The sequence below is a fragment of the Artemia sp. Qi Xiang Cuo genome, chromosome 5 (genome assembly GCF_049724085.1).
Source record: "Artemia sp. Qi Xiang Cuo chromosome 5, ASM4972408v1, whole genome shotgun sequence".
Classification (NCBI taxonomy): Eukaryota; Metazoa; Arthropoda; class Branchiopoda; order Anostraca; family Artemiidae; genus Artemia; species Artemia sp. Qi Xiang Cuo.
This window is the reverse complement of record NC_142798.1, coordinates 72,125,091-72,145,562: the sequence shown is the minus strand read 5'-3', so window position 1 is coordinate 72,145,562 and position 20,472 is coordinate 72,125,091. Positions and strand designations below refer to the sequence as shown.

Here is a 20,472-nt window from a genome sequence, read left to right as displayed (position 1 = left end):
CCTTTTCCCCAAACACATCCAATCAAAATTTTGAGGTAGCTATTTTGTTCAACGTAGTTGAAAGTTCTGGAAATTAGCTCTTTGAGGATGATAACCCCCCACAGCCCTCATGGCAAGGGTTGTAAGTTATGCCGTGGGGGCATATAAAGTTTTTTTTTGTAGAAAATGTTGTCGTAGAAACTTTAAAAAGGGCTCATTTGATTGGAAATTGAAATGGCTATTGCCTTTTTTAATAGTCGAAAGTGATTGGAAGGCAACTAACACCCCTTCCACGCCCACCATTTATCCAAACACGTCCAAACAAAATTTTAAGATAGCCATTTTGTTCAAAGTAGTTGAAAGGTCCGAAAATAATATCTTTGAAGATGACACTCCCCCTAAACCCCTCAGGGTAAGGGTTGTAAGTTATGTCCTGGGAGCATATAAGGTTTTAATTGAAAGCTTTGTTGTAGAAACTTTGAAAAAGGGCTCATTCGATTGGAAATTCAAATGGTTGGTGCCTTTTTTAATAGTCGAAAGTGATTGGAGGTCAACTAACCCCCCTCTCATGCCCATTTTTCCCCCAAACGCATCCAGTCAAAATTTTTAGATAGTCTTTTTGTTCAACGTAGTTAAAAGTTTTAGAAATTAGGTCTTTGAGGATTATAACCCCCTCAGAGCCCTCAGGTTGTAAGTTTGGCCCTGGGGGCATATAAGAATTTTATAGATAGTGATGTTGTAGAAACTTCAAAAAGGGTACTTTTGATTGGGAATTAGAAGGGCTTTTGCCCTTTTTAATAGTCGAAAGTGATTGGAGAATAACTATCACCCCTCTCGCACCCACCATTTCCCCAAACACATCCAATCTAAATTTTGAAATGGCCATTTTGTTCAACGTAGTTAAAAAGCCCGGAAATTATTTTTTTGAGAATGACACTCCCCCAGCAGCCCTCAGGGCAAGGGTTGTAAATTTTGCTTTGGGGGCATATAAGGTTTTTCTTATAGAAAGCGTTATCGTAGAAACTTCAAAAGGGAATCATTCGATTAGAAATTGAAACGGCTAGTGCCTTTTTTAATAGTTGAAAGTGATTGGAGGGCAAGTAACCCTCCTCTCACGCCCACCATTTCCTCAAACACATCCAATGAAAATTTTGAGATAGCCATTTTGTTCAACGTAGGGGAAAGGTCCGGAAATCATGTCTTTGAGGATGACAATCCCTTCACAGCCCTCTGGGAAAGGGTTGTAAGTTATGCCCTGGGGTATATAAGATTTTTATAAAAAGTGTTGTCGTAGAAACTTCAAAAAGAGCTCACTCGATTGGAAATTGAAAGGGATAGTGCCCTTTTTAATAGTCGGAAGTGATTGTAGGGCAACTACCCCCCCCCCCCCCTCTCACGCCTACCATTTCCCCAAACGCATCCAATCAGATTTTGATATAGCAATTTTTTTTCGGTTGTCGTAGGAACTTCGAAAAGGGCTCATTTGATTGAAAGTAGAAAGGGCTAATGCCCTTTTTAATAGTCGAAAGTGATTGGAGGGCAACTAGTCCCCCTCTTACGCCAACCCTCCCATTTGCCCATTATGTTTAAAACTAAATGTTGCCTTAAGATTATATCAAAATGCACTGTGTTAATGCTAATTCCCAATAAGGCATCTCAGCAGTATCCCAAGAACGACTGAGGGTATTATGTTCAAACTTTCGGGGCTACTTCTGCTCTTAAAATTTAACCAAATCAAAATAGCGTAAGTATATCCAAGCTATCAAAGAAAGTAAACAGATTTTTCTGCGAATGGTATCAAGTTTTCCATTTCAGGTCAACTAGAGGAGGTATTAAACTAAATTAAACAGTACTATTTGTCTCCAGATTTTTAAAAGGGTGTATGCTGTTAAAAATTGCTGAAAATTATTCTCCAGCACACAAATAGCAGGCCAAACTATCAAGTCTAAAAAAAACGAAAAATTTAAAGTATTATTTTCTTTTTCCCTGAAAAGACTATGTCAATATAAAACGAACAGAAATTAATTAAAAAAAACTTTTTCTACATAATAAGTTTTTCAAAGAAAAGTAAAGAACTCCATTAAACCAAAAATGAGCAAAAATAAAATCAAATAGTCTACCAAGCGTGAAACTACCACAGATCAGTATAGGCCAGAACATAATTTGCACTTTACTGAAAAAAATACAAATGAAAGTACATTGTCAGTTTAATATACATATACTGATATTTAGTAATAAAATGTTAATATTATTTGATTTGTTAAATTTATAAAAGTAAAAACATTTATACTTTTTAGTAAAGTGCAAGTTATGTTCTGGCCTTGGGAAGGTATAGGGGTTCGTTTTGGGTTTCATTTATTTTTAGATGCTGATTTGTCGTAGTTTCACGCTTGGTAGATTATTTGATTTTATTTTTACTCATTTTTGATTTAATGGAGTTCTTTACTTTTCTTCGAAAAATTTATTTTGTGGAAAAAGTTTTTTTTAATTAATACGTAATAAATCGTTGAACCCCATGTTGAGAATCACAGATTCTCTATGACCTGCATATACAGCTCTATACGGCTGTTTGTGTCTATGAATTGATGATATTCGAGCGTCCTGGAATCCTCCATCAACGAAGAGCCCGATAAGAAGTTCACTTCATTTTGTCGAAACTCCACTTCGAAAAAGCCCTCCTAAGACTGTACCTACTTTCGGTAATTGAATAATTTCATTAATCTTAAATTCAGGAGACTCCTACATCATTTTCTCCCGTTCTCTGGCGGTAAGAGACGAGAGTAAATGCAAGTACTGCTTAAGAAGATCTAATCCATAGCCAGATACGCTAAAAACAGCAAAAATGGGTACTATCATTTTGTTTAATTGTATTAGTTATTTCCAATGACTATTCAAAACACATGTAGTTTTCAAGAAAACGCAAATGACGCAGTAGGCATTAGACTTTTACATTTAGGGCAGGGGCAAGTAACCAAACTCTTGTTTGTAGTGATTGTGAATTGACACATTTTATAGTTAATAAGAAAACACGAAAAAATCCACACAGAAACACACAAAAAAGCACCAAAAAAACAGGCCACTAAACAGAGAAAAACCAAAAACTGATTTGATTTTAATAACATAAAATGATATTAGCCTATAAATAAAAACAGAAAATGAATAAACATTCACTAAACATTAGGTCAAACTGTCATAAGATAAGTGCTCCATCAAAAGGAGAGAAAGAAAGAAAAAATCATTTATGAGAAGAGATCAAATTGTTGACAACTATTCTAGCAGTTATCACTGTATCTCTAACTCTCAAGGGTACTTTTCTGATACCTAAGGACTTCAGATGACACTCCAGATGCTCTAGTGTCTCATTTAAAGCTTTGGGTGACACCAAATCTACCTTTGTGATCACAACGAATACAGGAACTTCTAAAGCAAGTGCCAAACCTAAATGATCTCTTTTGGGTCCCACAATACCATTACTGGCATTAACGGCAAGCATGGTGTAATGTGGAGCATAGTCAGTGACTCCACGGATCGTAGTGCGCATATATTTTTCATGTCCAGCCAAGTCGATAAACTTCACAATTTTGGCGGATTTCATGCAAATTTCTTCAGCATTAATATAATTTCCATAATTAATTTCGTTTCCCTATTGACCAAAACCTAAAATTTCATTTTTGATTCCACTTTTGATTTCAGTTTTGATTTCACTTTTGATTTCACTTCTGATTTCACATTTGATTCTCTCTCTCTCTCTCTCTCTCTCTCTCTCTCTCTCTCTCTCTCTCTCTCTCTCTCTCTCTCTCTCTCTTTCTCTCTCTCTCTCTCTCTCTCTCTCTCTCTCTCTCTCTTTCTCTCTTTCCGTCTCTTTCTTGTTTTGTCCCTTTTTTCATTCATATTTTGTGTATTTTTAAGGTGGTGCGCTTTCCACGTCAGCGGGAAATTTCACTCTTGATCTTCTAATGGCACTGGAATTATCACAATTGGAATCACTGCAGACACTTCAGTTAGACAAAACTAATCGGGTGGATCCACCAGTGGCCAGTGGCCCGTCCCATTCTACTGATGTCCAAAACACAGAAACTATAGAAGGTATGCCATACAATAAAACTCAAGGATAGTAAGGTCAATGTAGTTTAGACCATGATAGAAATGGTTTAATTTTTCAAAAGTTTGTTTTGATTGTGTTACCGTCCAAAGGCCAAATCAACGAACAAGGAATGGAAACAACTTTTATAAAACTGCTCAGACGGCAATTTAACCCCGTCTCAAAAATAAACAGGGAAAGGACTCTTTTCGAATCTTCCAACAGAGATCCTTGAACAAGGTACAGTGGCTAGCTAAACTGTTCAGTCTGTAAACAGAGAAAAAATAAAATGAAGAATGGTCGCAAGGGAAACATAATGTCTTACAATTTTGTAAATTTACAAAACAAAAGTGTGAAATTGTTAAGGCACCAAGACAAACGGAATTGAGATATGAATGTTTGAATCGGTTAAATTCCACAACCAATATGGGAATTTAATTTTCAATGAAAAAAAAACTCCAGATATTGTTTCGCATTTTTTGGGAAAATTGGGTGCCTAGTTTATAAATGAAACGGAGGTTGAAAATCAGCAAAATAACGGCCTAAGAAGGTGTAGCTTTGCTTTGAAGATGTAGATGTTTTGGAGGAAAATAGATTGTTGATGTTTGAATTTTTATGGAAGGAAAGTCAAATTCGCTTAATAGGTAACAATAATAATATATTTCTTAAATAAGGCTTAAATAGACTCTCTTTGAAGATGTATTTATATAGATATCTGTTCGTTTTTTTATTGGCATTAAATAAAAAAAACAAGTTTTTTTTAACTGAAAGTAAGGAGCGACGTTAAAACTTACGAACAGAAATTATTCCGTATATGAAAGGGGCTGTCCCTTCCTCAACGCCTCGCTCTTTACGCGAAAGTTTTTTATTGTTTTAAAAAATAGAGTTGTGAGAAAGTCAAACTTTAGCGTAAAGAGCGCGGCGTTAAGGAGGGGACAGCCCCTTTCATACACGGAATAATTTCTGTTCGTTTTAAGTTTTAACGTCGTTCCTTACTTTCAGTTAAAAAAACTTGTTTTTTATTTAATTTTTGAACGTTTTTGAATTAATGCAGGTTTTGATATTGGCTCACCGTACATGAATAATTAAAACAAAATTTGCATATTAATTTTACTTTTATTTGGTTAAATAGCTTTCTCGAAGCTTGTTTAATTTTATTTACGAACTTTTTTATTAGTTATAAATACACGTAACTTATGAATTAACTTACGTAACGAACTTCTATGTTCATAGATTTTTAATAAATATATTAGGGGGTTCACTCCCTATTCAATACCTTGCTCTCTAAGCTAAAGTTCGAATTTTGTTCCAATTCTTTAAAAATGACCCCTTCATCACAAAGGCCGTTAATTAGAATAAATGGCTCTTATGAAAGTACTAAAAAATCTTTGGCTTAAAGAGCGAGGTATTGAATAGGGGATGAACCCAATATATACGTAATATTTTCTGCTCGTTTTAAGTTTTGATGTTGCTCCTTACTTTCAGTTGAAAAACTTTTTTTTATTTCATATCTGATCTTTTTCTTTAATCATGATGGGAAATACGGTGCCCCTTTCATAGCAATGTCCCTTCCCCCATGAAAATTTCTTCATGGAAAGATCCTTCCATATGACCCCCGACCCACCCACCTCCCCCCCCCTCCACCTAACAGAAAAAATCCCCCCCGAAAACGTCTGTATACTTCCCAATAACCAATACTATATGTTAACATTGGGTAAAGTTCATAACTTTCAGCCCTCCCCCCGGGGACTTCGGCGGACTAAGTCATCCTAAAAGACATAGTTATCATACTTTCGACCATCTCAAAATTTTGATCGGGTGACTTTGGGAAAAAATGAGCGTGGGAGGGGGCCTAGTTGCCCTCCATTTTTTTTGTCACTGAAAAAGGGCACTAGAACTTTTAATTTCCGTTCAAATGAGCCCTCCCACGATATTCTAGGATCAGTGGGTCGATACGATCATCCCTGGGGAAAAAAACAAAAAAAAAACAAATAAAACCACACTCGCGATCTACTGTCTTACAAAAAATGCAAAATTTTACAGATATATTGATAGGATTTTCACGCCGCTACAGCATAAGTCTTTTGTATGCTGAATATGATGGTGTTGTCTCTCTTAAGATATCTTGACTCTCAAGAAGTCTTTCCCCCTTTTTTCGTAAATCAACCACAATTTTTTAGCTGTGTAACTTTTGATTAGTAAGACTAAACTTGATGAAACTTATATATTTGAAATCAAGAATTAAAACATGATTCTTTTGATGTATCTATTGGTTTCAAAATTCCGTTTTTTAGAGTTTCGGTTACCATTGAGCCGGGTCGCTCCTTACTTACAGTTCGTTACCACGAACTGTTTGATAGCCTTTTTCATGGAAAAAGAGATAATATTTTAAATCTTTTCGTTTTTTCAAGCAAGGAGTGGCTCGGCTCAATAGTAACCGAAACTCTAAAAGACAGAATTTTGATACCAATAGATACATCAAAAGAATCGGATTTTTATGATGATTTTAAATATATAAGTTTAAGTTTAGTCATACCCATCGTCAAGTTTAGTCATACTCATCAAAAGTTATGTGCCTTAGGAAACTTGCCTTATTTTCCAAAAAAGAGGGAAACACCCCCTAAAAGTCATAGAACCTTAATGAAAATCGCGCCATCAGATTCATCGTATCAGAGAACCCTACTGTAGAGGTTTAAACCTCCCACCTGTAAAAATGTGTAATTTTGTATTTTTTCCCAGAGGAAAGATCACGGATGCGTGTTTATTTGTTTTGTTTTTCCTTCTTTTTTTTCCAGGGGTGATCGTATTGACCCAGTGGTCCTAGAATATCGTGGGAGGGCTCATTCCAACGGAAATTAAAATTTCTAGTGCCCTTTTTAAGTTACCAAAAAAGTGTTTTGGTCGGGGGTGGCGTGGGAGGATATTTCCGTGGAGGAAATTTTCATGGGGGAAGGGACATTGCTGTGAAGGGGGCGCTGGATTTCCCAGAATTATGTAAAAAAAACGATCAGAAATTAAATAAAAAAACAATTTTTTCAACTGAAAGTAAGGAGCAACATCAAAACTTAAAACGAACAGAAATTATTACGTATATGATTAGGTTCGCCCCCTAGTGAATACCTTGCTCTTTACACTGAAGTTTTTTTTAGTACTTTCATAAGAGCCATTTATTCTAATTAACGACCCAAATAGCGACGAAGACCACACTGCCTTTCCATCATAAACAAATAAGAAGAACAACAGGGAAATTTTTTTATACAAGACAGTGGAACGCAACTTTAAATGAATATTTCGACCCTATATCCAAGGGCCGTCCTCAGCAAAACCGACGAAGAGAATAAAAACACTAAAAAAGAAACTTACATTAAAATTTAATCATTAAAACTGTTTAAAAAAATATTAAAACAGCCCTAATATGATTATTTCAAGGAAGTTCAACCAGGACTGGTACTCCAAACGAAATGGACAGAGAACAATTCATTCAGATGGAATTAAAATACTTACAGACAAGATTTTAAAGCTAATCTCGCCTTCTTGGAAGCCAGCCTAGAAGTTTTATTCGTAATTGGTTGGGTGGAGTTATTTACTGTTTTTTTTAATACAATTAGTAAAATTATTTTTAATTAAATTTGTGTATAGGGCATTAAGCGAAAATTCCCCCAAATCTCTATTTAAAGAAATATTACTATTTATTTTGATTTTAATTTCAATTGCCTCTCGAACAATATCTTTTGTGCAAAGAAGATTCTAAGGAGGAAACAATATCTGCCACAGGAACTTGTTTTGGTGGAAAAGAAAATTTTGGACCTTTTTCAAGAGTTTGGATTTCCTTAGGTTCAAGAACTCTAGAGGAGAGATTAACAATAGCGGGTTTTGGAGTAAACCTCGGGGTATAAACACGATGATTCGTCAAAGATTCATACCTCAGACATTCCAATTTCTTATAAGACTTTCTCTAGACAAACGAAAATCGTGACTAAATAAATTCTTTTCCAATCGTACAACATGAGAATAATCAACCGTGGACTGATTTTCGCACAAAAATTTTTCAAAACATGCTAATATTATCAATCAACAAAATTCTTTAGAATCTTGTAGAATTGAAAATCTTATTCCTAAGTCTTTAAGATATAAATTGCATTTGGATACCCGGAAATAAGCACAATTCGCGCACACATTACATTTAAAAACTCTAGTCCATATTATTAAGGACAAAAAACAAAAGCGACATATTATTTCCTCAGAAAGAAAATCTCTTGAAAAATTTTTGTGCGAAAATCTGTCCACGGTTGATTATTCTCAGGTTGTACGATTGGAAAAGAATTTATTTAGTCACGATTTTCGTTTGTCTAGAGAACGTCTTTATAAGAAATTGGAATGTCTGAGGTATGAATCTTCGACGAATCATCGTGTTTATACCCCGAGGTTTACTCCAGGACCCGCTATTGTTAATCTCTCCTCTAGAGCTCTTGAACCTAAGGAAATCCAAACTCTTGAAAAAGGTCCAAAATTTTATTTTCCACCAAAATAAGTTCCTATGACAGACATAGTCTCTTTCTCAGAAAATTCTTTGCACAAACACTAAACATCCATTTCCAGCCCAGATGAAATGAAGTATTGTTTTGTTAATCCACTTTGAAGCAGCCAAAAAAAAAGTTAAGTTTCCTACTAATTTGATACCAGAAATTTCGCGCGGCATAAAAGTCTTGTATAATCTTTGCAAAGACCCTTCAATTATAAGAACAAAAGCAGACAAGGGAAATTCACTTGTAGTCATGGATACATTTGATTACGACAATAAAATTTATTCACATTTAAAAGACACAAATACATATACTTCCATGACGCACGACCATACTGATAAGTTTGCAAATAAAATTATGACCGAATCAAAGAATCTAAAAAAAAATGGCAAAATCACCCTACAACTGTATAATAAATTTCTCCCCGAGGTAGCTTTTGCCCAAAGTTTTACGGTTTACCGAAATTACATAAGCAAGGCATTCCCTTAAGGCCAATTGTAGCATGTACGAAAGCTCCTGCCTCCAATATTGGAAAGGGGTTATGTACAGCCTTCGAACCGTTATTTCATTCGCAAAAATCGTACATATGTAAGTCAGTAGATTTAGTATAAAAACTTAAAAACGCCAGCAATTCATAAAATACAATAGTAAGTTATTTCTACATAGTTCCAATGTATACAAATAATGGTTTTGCAACATCTGAGCAGTTATTAAAAATAAAATAGAAGAAAACTATCATCTATTTGAAGAATCAATAACAGGAATGGACTGCGAGGTTTTAATGTCCCTAGTCAGAATTTTTAATAAGTATTCAATGTATTTTCAGTTCCGTAATTCTTTTTATCAACAAAAAAATGGTCTCCCTATGGGGGCGCCGCTATCCGGGTGATTAACGAATATTTATGTAGAACACCTCGAATATTCGGCCTTAAATTCATATTTTTTAAAACATGTTTGTTTTGGGCGTTATATGGATAATGTAATATCGCTCTGGAATTATGGGTAAATTGAACTTAGGAGCTTTCTAGATCACCTTAATACATATGACCGAAATTTACAATTCACCTTAGAAATTGAAAATGCAAATAAATTACCGTTTCTGGATGTATTAATTATTCGTGACATTGATAAACTGGATTTTACAATTTACAGAAAACCCATACAAAATAACAGATATCTACATTTTAAATCCAATCACCCCCCACAAGTTAAAAGAGGTGTTGTTACATCTCTTGTTGATCGTGCCCTAAATATTTGCTCTGAATCTTACATCACAGGTGAACTAAATTTATTAGAGACATACTTTTTGGAAACGGTTATCCTATTGTCTTTATTAACAATACAATTAGCCGAAGATTGGCAGGACACTGCCGTAAAATTAAGGGTCTTTTGCAATGTGAAGTTCTCGTCAAGCCCTCAAATATAATTTACCTTCCATATATTCCAAAAGTCACTACAAGTTTAAAAAAAGTTTGCATACAAAATAATTTTTATGTCGTATTTACAAATAATTTTAAAATCATGAATTTCTTAAATTCTGGTAAAGATATAACCCCAGTTACTTGCCAGAGAGGGGTTTATCAAATACCATGTGACTGTGGCCATTTTTATTTTGATATAACCCATCGAAATTTAGAAAAACACCTGCAACAACACAAAGATGACATAACTAAAGCTTTAAATTCTAATAGTACAAACATTTCCTTTGATTCTGCTTTAAGCAGTCACATATATGATAACCCTAGTCATAAAATGCTTTTTGAAGAAACTTGCCTTATTAGCAATGATTTAGGCATAAAACAGGTTGTTCGAGAGGCAATTGAAATTAAGATCAAAATAAATAGTAACATTTCTTTAAATAGAGATTTGGGGGAATTTTCGCTTAATGCCCTATACACTAAATTACTTAAAAATGATTTGACTAATTATATTAAAAAACCAGTAAATAACTCCACTCAACCTATTACGAACAGACCTTCTAGGCTGGCTGCAAAGAAGGCGAGATTAGCTTTAAAATTTTGTCTCTTAGTATTTTAATTCCATCTGAATGAATTGTTCTCTGTCCATTTCGTTTGGAGTACCAGTCCTGGTTGAACTTCCTTGAAGTAATGATATTAGGGCTGTTTTAAAACTTTTTTAAACAGTTTTAATGATTGAATTTTAATATAAGTTTCTTTTATAGTGTTTTTATTCTCTTCGTCTGTTTTGCTGAGGACGGCCCTTGGATATAGGGTCGAAATATTCATTTAAAGTTGCGTTCCACTGTCTTGTATAAAAAAAATTCCCTGTTGTTCTTCTTATTAATTAACGACCCTTGTGATTAAGGGGTCATTCTTAAAGAATTGGAACAAAATTTGAACTTTCGCGTAAAGAGCGAGGTATTAACTAGGGGGCGAACCCCCCTAATATACGTAATAAAAATATACGAACATAGAAGTTCGTTATGTAAGATAATTCGTAAGTTACGTATATTTATTACTAGTATAAACGCTCGTAAATAAAAATTAAAAGTTCTAGTGCCCTTTTTGAGTAACCAAAATAGTATTCTCCAATTTCGTTTTATACCTTTGCAAGTTGACCGGGAAAATAAAACTTAGTAGCATTCCCCTCTCCAAATAAGTGTATCTATGCTCTTTGACAATCTGGATTCATTTACACTCTTTTGATTTAGTTAAATTATTAGAGCAGAAGTTGTAATAGTTTTAGCCCTGAAATTTTCACCTTATTACCCTCGGTCGTTCTTAGGATATTGCTCAGATGTCTTATTGGCAACTAGCATATACACAGTGCCTTTTAATTTAGTTTTGAAGCAACATCTAATTTTAAAGCATATGAGCAAATTACATAACTGCGGGAGGTTGACATACCCAATATCCCTTAAGACATAGTTACTGGACGGTTCAACTATGTTGAATAAAATACCTATCTCAAAATCTTGTTTGGATGTATTTGGAAAATTACCGGGCTTGGGAAGAGGGTTATTTGCCCTCCTATCACTTTTAACCCTTAAAAAGGGCACTAGAACTTCAAATTTTCAATCATATTAGCCCCTTTTAAAAGTTTATATATTATTCCTACCTATGATAGCTCTGTGCTGCCTATGATATTGCTTATATGCCCTTATGAAAACCTGCATGCATATAGTTTTTTTTTCATTTAATTGAAACTCCCCCTAAATGTTCCCTTAAAATTTCATCTTATTATCCTTAGTGTCATTAGTTAAAGCAATCGTAGTAGTAGAATTAATTAGTATACACATAATGCCTTCTGGCTAGTTTAAAATCCGCCACAACTTACCCTGAAAGGCCCAGCTTAATAATGTATGCCATTCTTGAGATATTGCTGTGTCACCCTTTTGGTAATCTACATGCTCATAGTTTGTTTTTATTTAGTTCAACATCCGCCTAAATATTCCTTGAAAGTTTCAGCTTAATACCCTTGGCTTCCGTAGTAGCAATAGTTACAGTAGCTTCAGTAGCCGTATGCACATAGCACCTTTTGATTTTTAAGCATCCCCCCCCCAACACACGCTGAAAGTTTCAACTTAATAACGTAAACCGTACCTGAAGCATTGCTGATACGTTTTCTTAAGAACCTGATTGAAGCCATTCCAAAAATCTGGCTGATACGCCCTTTTGACAATCTGTATGTACATAATATGTTTTGATTTAGTTCAACTCTTTCCTTAGCATTTGCTCAGGAGTTCATTTCAATATCCTCAGGCTTGGCAGTACTCCCTACAGAAACAGTTGTTCTAGTGATAGTAGGGGTAGGAGTAATAGTAGTAGTACTAGAAGTAGTAGTAGTAGTAGCAGTAGTAGTAGTTGTAGAAGTAGTAGTAGGGGTAGCAGTAGTAGTAGTGGTAGTTGCAGCAATATTAGTAGTAGTGTGCATATATTGCCTTTTTGGTCAATTGATCATCTCCTTTATCATTTCCTGAAAGTTCAAAATTAATATACTTAGTCATTCCTGAGTTACGCCCTTTTGATAACCAGTATACACATAACGTATTTTGATTTAATTCAACACTCCCCTTGACATTCTCTGACAGACTCACCTGAATGTCCTTCGTCTTTTTGGAAATTCAATGTCAAACATGGCTACCTTTCTCAATAATATATACTATATGTAGACAATAGATGAATTGCCTAACTTACAGTTCTTGCCTCGAGGGCTCTGGGGGGAGGGGGGTTGACATCCCCAAATATTAAATTACTGGACCTTTCAACTATGCCAAACAAAATAGCTGTCTAAAAAATTTTATTTGATGTGTTTTGGCAAATGATGGGCGTGGGAGGGGAAGGGGGCTGGCTGTCCTCATATCGTGTTTGACTCTTAAGAAGGGTACTAGAAGGGTGAGCTTCTTTCGAATTTTCTTTGACAACTCTTTCCGTACGAAGTGCCTTTGTCAGAAAAACAAAATATGTTATGCCCAAATTGCTCTTTACTTAGGCAGCGCAATGGCGCTGTCTATTATATATTTTCATTTTATCAAAAATTTTGTTGCATGATTTTATTTATTAAAAAAGAAATTTTCCAGAATTTATTTATTAAAAAATTAGAATTTTTTTTATTCTGTATAACCAAAGATTTGTTTCAAATTATTCAGCAGATTTGCTTAGTTTTGTTTAGGTGACTGATTTGCTCTTTTCTAGTAGTCTAGCTGCCTACATTAGAGAGATTCCTCTAATATAATCGTATCTGACTTAATATTTCCTTAATTCTCTAGAATTTCTTGCTTCATATTATTGCGGTTCTTCGTGTCTTTAATTGTAGGAATCGACTTTTAAAATCTTCCTATTGTTTAACCGTAAGCCACTTTTATAATAAAAAAGAAACGAATTTTCGAAGTTAGGTGAAAAATTTCAAAAAACTGATAGGCGTTCTTCCATTTTTCTTAGTAACCAGTTGTTTGTTTGTTTGTTGTAATTTTTTGTCATTTTCCTTTGTGTCTTTTGACTACTTTTTTTTTGCATTTGAGCAATTGATTTTTCCTTTCTTTTGTTCCTTACACTCTGGTAGGAAGCAAAAGAGTCTTCCCTCTTCCCATTATCTCACAGGTATGGAAATTGCTTATAAGATCTTTAGCCGTAACAATGACGAGATTTGTTCTCTTGGACGAAATAATGTCAGTATCTTCTCGTAAAATCCGCTGACGGTGCTTTGTGCACCACTCTGAAAGCACAAGTGATCATTTGCTAGTGACAAAAAAAGTGAATAATATTAACAATGTAACCATTTAACACTAATTGACAATTTCAATTCTAAAATTTGCCATTCTTTTGGTAGCATTTCTTTAGAATTTACCATTTCTTTTGTAAATTTTTCATTCAATTCTAAAATTACCATTAGAAATGTTCCCAAAAGCCGATAACAAGTGTTTGGACATGTATTTCTGATAGAGAATTCTAGGGTTATTTATCATTACTTACCTATAGTCAATTTGGATCAATGTAGACGTTGTTTTACCTATAGACTAAATCACGTGCTTTTAGTGCATGTTTCAATTTTGCACATTTGATATGCTGTTCCGATCATATTTTGAAATTGATTATTCATACTAACCTGTTGTATCACAGTGGATTGATGCTCTGCTTGCCAATACAGAGCACCAAGGTTCGATTCCCGCTGCGGCAAGGTTGGGCCACAAGCTTGCTACTTGTCCCTGTAAAAAACACCCAGCAACTGAAACGTCGACTCGACGCCCTGTGCGCCAGCAATGGCTCAGGAGGATCTTTGTCCTTTTTATTATTCATACTGGAAAAATTGCACTTTTGCACACATTCTGCCAATCTAATTAAATAAGTTTGCTCGACAGTTTGATAAAATGTCGATTTTAAAATCGAAATGATGGTTTAAGTATAGAATTTTTAATCTAATTATAGCTTTTTTGGAAACAGTCAAAGCTTTAGTTAAATCGTCATAGTTGTTATTGAATACAGGTAGGAGCAAAGAGTATGTGTAACGTACAAGAGAGGAAACCGGCGCTATTGTCGATAAAGGAAATCACCAATGCCATCTAGTGTAGGGCATTTCTCGGCATTTATCACTATGCTAATTTCACTAATTACTCTAATTTTGCCATATTATTACACTGAGAAAATGTCAAAAAATGCCGAACGTTAGGTAGCTTGATTGCTAGGTAGGTAGAACGCTGTATAGACTGCTGCAACTAAGTAAGTTACTGCAGGCTACTGCTAGCAAGCAAGTTTTGCCAATTAATAAAATGCTCGAGGGGATGACTCATAACTTCCTGAGTCAAAAATTTTATGGTCAGGGTTCCTGAGTCAGGGTTTTAAATGTCTCAGACTAGTTAATCCTTGCAGCTCCTAGGGCTGTAGCAGTACGAAGAATTGTGAAAAAAAAAGTATGAAAGAAAAGCTTTATAAAAAAAGGTTAATACAAATTTTTTTCCATAGTTTATTTATTTTAAAGATTGTTTTTCAGATTTATTTATTAATGAATAGAATTTTGTTATTCTATGTAACCAGAATTTTTCTTCAAGTTATTCGTCTTATTTGCTTAAATGTCCCCAGTCTTGTTTAGGTGATTGATATGCTCTTTTGTAGTAGTTTAGCTGCGTAAACTAAAGAGACTCATCATAAATAATCGTATCTGATTTGCTATTTCGTTAATTCTGTAGAATTTTTTGCTTCATATTATTGTGCTTCGTCGTATCTTTGAATTAAGGAATCTACTGTTAAAATCCTTCTACTGTTTAATCCTAATCCGCTTTTATCGTAAAAAAACTAATTTCCAAAAGGTAAAAAATTCCAAAAAAAAATTATTAGTCGTTCTTCAAGTAATATTGTTGATGATTATAATTTTTTTCATTTTGTTCATTAACTATTTTTCTCAGTAATCAGTTTCTTGTTTATTTTAGTCAGTTTTCTTTGTATCTTTTGACTACTTTGATAATTTGTTTTTTATTTTGGCAATCGATTTTTCCCCTATTTTGTCGTGAGCAGTCTGGTAGGGCGAACAATTGCTTTCCAGAACTAGTATTTTAATTCCGGATTTTAATATTCAATTTTAGTAATATTCAAAATAAAAAAAAAATAATTGTTACGTGAGTGAACATTTCAGAAATCAACTGAAATGTCAGTTCCCTATCAGTTTCTCAAATAATTATTCGTCAGAAATCCCTGAAAGTTTCATTCACGTAGATCAGTTATTTTCTTCGAAATGCTGAAGACAGTACTGTCCCATAAGCGATTATATACCCTATGTCTAAAGACATTTTTTTCTTGTGTGTTATATTCTGCTCCATATTTTGAGAAGTTCTATTCATTTCGTGTTATTTTACTGTTTCTTTTTAGATATAGAAGATGCCCAGTTGCGATTAGCTATTGAATTATCTGTTGAAGACTACGCTAAGAGTTCTCTACTAACAACTGAACCCCCAAACACTATTGAACAGAAATCATCGACAGAGTGTGATGTATTCTATGAATGTTGTGAAAATCCTTCCAGTTCTAGTCAATTTTGTGATGCACCATCAATTTTTATTGATGGATCTTCAAAAGTGCCAGATGTGGAGCCTGATACAGGGATCCCCAAATCCCCTACACTTGTCATAAGTGGAATTACGATCAACAGAGCGACCTCGTCTTCCTTGCCCCCGCGTAATTTCCCTCCATTAGATACTATTCACTCGGATTTCTGTAAAAAGGCGAAGAAAAAGAAAGCACATTTACTATCAGTACCAAATTTGACTCTGTTGAATTCTTTATCGCCTTTACCGTCACCTAAAGCCTTGCCGAATTCCGCGTGTGAGCTGAGAAAAAGCTCTGAGTCGTTTCCTTTTGCAAATCGTGACTTAAGCTCTGTACTCTTGGTTCAAGAGCGTCAGGCAAGGGACGGTTTTCATGAGTCTTTATTTTTACCTGACCAGGATAAACCTCGATCTAATAAAGAGGCGAGAAAGTCAAAAACTGAATAATTCATAACTGTATTCAGTGTACTAACTTTTTAATGTATAGTGGAATCAGGTTTGTGGGGGCAGAGACGTATACGTATTTTTTGGGGGGTTTGGGTGCGAGGGGCAATAATAAAAAAAAATTTTATTCGGTAACTTGAATAAGAAATGCACAGAGATTCAGGAAAGTTTAGTTTTTTTGTAGGGTGGGGGGGGGAGGGGGGGCTTTGCCCATACCGTTCGTACATCCATGATTTGGGGGAGAGTTGTCGACGTAAGCAGCTGGTAAATATTTTTAATTTTGTGAATTAACTTAAATACTTTTTCTTTATCTATTTCGTTTCCCAAAAAGTGTCTTTTTTACCAAAGCCTTTATTTAAATTGACTTTGGCCTAGCGGAGAAGCAAAAAAGTCAAAAGCCGAATCAAATGTAAATCTGCTTAGCATACCAACTTCAGGATATATGAATATTTATAGTTCACGAGGGGGATTCTGCGTGAGTAGTGGCAAAGACTTTTTTCAAGAAGTGTTCTAAGGTTGGGGCATTTTTATTCCGTTCTTGAAAAAATGCTGGCATATTTGTTATTTGGGGGAATCGTGTTAAATGTTGATCTATCCAAGCGTTAAAAAGAAAGAAAAAAAAAAATGATAATTAGTGTTGTAACTTCGGAATGTGTTCATAATCTAGGAAGGACTAATTCGCAGAATTCATGATTCCTAAAGTATAAAGGTGTTTTCACCCCGCCCCACTAAACTGGCTCTGTTTATGATCTTCACTTGTACAATCACAAAACCGTCTATCAGTGTCTTTTTTGTTTCTGTTAGCTTACAAAAATTTTTGGCGTTTTTCTGGTTTTTTTTTGCGGATTCTCTTTTTTCTGGAATAAATTTCGATTTTTTTGGATTATTTTTTGACGAATATTGCTAAATTTTTTTTAGAATACAAATATTAAATTGGGGTTACCGTATATATTAAATTATATTTAATATTAACAGTTAACAGGAGGGAGGTTAGAATCTATTGGCATGCCTTTAGGTATGATATTAGTAAATATCTTAGAATGTCTTAATGTACTATACAGAATTTTATGGTGTTTTCATCTTGAGAATGAGAATGCAGTGCTAGTTTCAAAATTTGCATTTTCCATTTTTAATTCTCTGAGATGTGCCAAATTTATATTTCTTTGTCAAATCAATTAAGGAATTCATCTTTAAACTTTTTTGCTCAATATTAAAACTACGCGCTATTTCCCAGTTTTATAATTTTGAAGCAAATCTTTACGCTTGTAGCATTTTTTTCGAAAAAATTGTGCTCGACAAAAAAAATTTATTTCTGGAAGCAGCAAAAAATCTTATTAAATTTTGCAGATTGCTATTCTATATGATACAAAGAATCAGTCCAAAAAATCGGAAATCTTTTAAATTTAAATTTGTTGCTTGGTGCTGTTATTTAGTTCGTGTTTCTTCTTTTCTTCTTCTTTTCTTTTCGTTTCTTCTTTTCTTCTTCTTTTCTTTTCGTTTCTTCTTTTCTTCTTCTTTTCTTTTCGTTTCTTCTTTTCTTAAATTAAGCTACCGAAATTCAACTTCTTATAGTTGACACGAAACGGTGCACGCCTTTTGAAACTGCAGAAAATGATCCACTAAGTTCATGTCTATAATATAATCTCGGATATAAGAAAAAAGATAAGAATTAAATTAGTTGCTCGGCGTTTTAATTGTATTTTGTACGTAGCCTATCATTTTTTTACGAGTCTGCCAATATTCAAGTAAAACGATTAAAATTTTTACAGAAGTGCATAAAAAAAACACTGATTGCACCTTTGGAATCAGTAACGAAATTTCATTAAATTAGCATATTCTTGTCCCAAATACATGTAAGAAAAAAAATTCAATTTTGTTGCAACGTGTTGCCCTAGTTTGTCGATTTTTCTGTTGTTTTTTTTTATTATGACGAATTCCCCCTTTTCAAATATTTTACGCTTTTTGATGATGGATTTAACTTGAAATTGTTTTTGGGGATTATTGTGTGCTGAATGCTAAGAACAATGTCAAGATTTTATACATAATTAGTTACCGTCTTGAATAATGGTCTCTAAACCGTTGGTGCTAATGGATGGTGTTTCATGTCATTTTGCATTTTACCGTAAAATTGTTGCCAAATAAAATGAATAAGTTGGTTTACTGTAAAGTGGTTACATGTGTAAATTTTAGGGGTTTTTTTTTGTGCAAAATGTATGGCTGCATTTTCTAGCACCTAATTCGTAGACTTGCTAATGATTGTTTGTATTCTGAGCTTATACTTCCTGAAATTTGTGATTGATGTACCTTAATTTTTCCGATATTTACCATTTTCGTATTTTGATTATCTGTAGCTAGTGATTGTTGCTTTTTCTCGTGTTTGCTATCTATCTACATGCGCTGGAAAAATTCAGAGTCCAAATTTTGCAAATGTTATTAACTACTATAAATATTAATAACTCACCGTAGCTCAAAGCGGCCTGAGTCCAACACAGTGGCGTACGCTCCTCCTCTGGCCTAATCTATTCAAAGCTTTAAATTTCAATCTTCCCATGAGGTTTTAATATCCGTTAAATCCTTTGTTATAACCTTTTCCCATCCCTTTCCTGGACGACATTCTTTTCGTTCGGTTACAGATTGATAGTCGAAAACCATAATCGTTTGCAAGCCATGTATTCGTAATATATTGCCCTTTACACGGCCCATTAATATCGCCTATGTTTACGTCTTTTTCGTTTTTGCCCTAAAAAATGGGACTGTACCACATTTATTGTAAAGTTTATTGTTTGATATACAGTTAGTCTAATAACTACATAAATTATCCTTAGGCATTTTCAAAGGCCTTTTATAAATAAATAATAATTGTTATGCCTGCTCACATGTATATTTTTTAAAATAACTAAGGTTTAATAATATGAGTGGTATATATATATATATATATATATATATATATATATATATATATATATATATATATATATATATATATATATATATATATATATATATATATATATATATATATATATATATATATATATATATATATATATATATATAGTTATATATAGGGGAGTCTCAAGTCTTTTACCTTGGGGGGGGGGGGGGGGGGGGTCACAAGCCTTTTACCTTTGGGGGGGGCGAAATGTGCCGACGAGTTCGGGTAGGTGCTGACGACAACCGAAATTTGTTACTTCGTTTTTTAGGTGTTAAATAATGTTTATTATTTGCAATAAATTGTCATATAATGTAGGAAAAACTCAGCTATAAAAGCAAAATCAAGAAAAAGAAAATAAGCCAAACTTTATGGCTGTGCGGCTTTTCAACTTTCCACTTTACTACAAGTAGGTTGAGGTAATTTTTTTTCCAATAGGTCTTTTTCTGACGTCATGAGCATAAGATGGTCAAGTCGATCGTTTCCCATAATTGACCTCCATCTGTTCTTGACGATTTTCATCTTGCTAAATATTCGCTCACCTTTGGCCAATGTCACTGCAATAGTTTTTTTTTCAAAAGTGAATGCTCTGTAAACTAAAAGCAACCCTCGTGTGTTCTAATTCACTAGAGAGAACAACTCGGCACACTCAATGATACTTCCGGTCGCTTTTCCAAATCTGCGAAAAGAACGATAAGGTTCCCTCTGTGGGCTAGGTATCTTAAATATTGAAAATTTCTTCCTAACTTCTCGGATAAATGAGCTTGTGTTCCATCGAAATGCCCACTGATGTTACTTGCAAAATTGTAGCTTTGAAATGCTAGTTTTTCTTAATTGAAACTCGTAGAATTTCTTCTGCTACGTGGTTCCTTTCTTTGACTCAGAATCTACAATGTCGAGTAAACGCACTTTTGTGGCTCTCTCTCCATCAATGTACCGTAAACCTACAGCTAAACACTCTTCATGGCTAGCAGGGTTTGGTTCGTCTGCGGAGATGCCAAAGAAGTCAGCTTCATTA

The 20,472-nt window shown here is 34.2% G+C and overlaps 1 protein-coding gene across 1 annotated transcript in view; it reads left to right on the top strand.

Moving 5' to 3' along the window:
* LOC148952484 (ankyrin repeat and IBR domain-containing protein 1-like) overlaps positions 1-19,424 on the top strand; it is a 108,621-nt gene extending 89,197 nt beyond the window's left edge. The window contains exons 13-14 of the mRNA XM_089089914.1: positions 3,889-4,065; positions 15,903-19,424. Of these exons, the coding sequence (XP_088946040.1) occupies positions 3,889-4,065; positions 15,903-16,525 (800 nt within the window). The 3' untranslated portion in view covers positions 16,526-19,424. The remainder of the gene's footprint in view (positions 1-3,888; positions 4,066-15,902) is intronic.
* Positions 19,425-20,472: the final 1,048 nt, after the last annotated feature.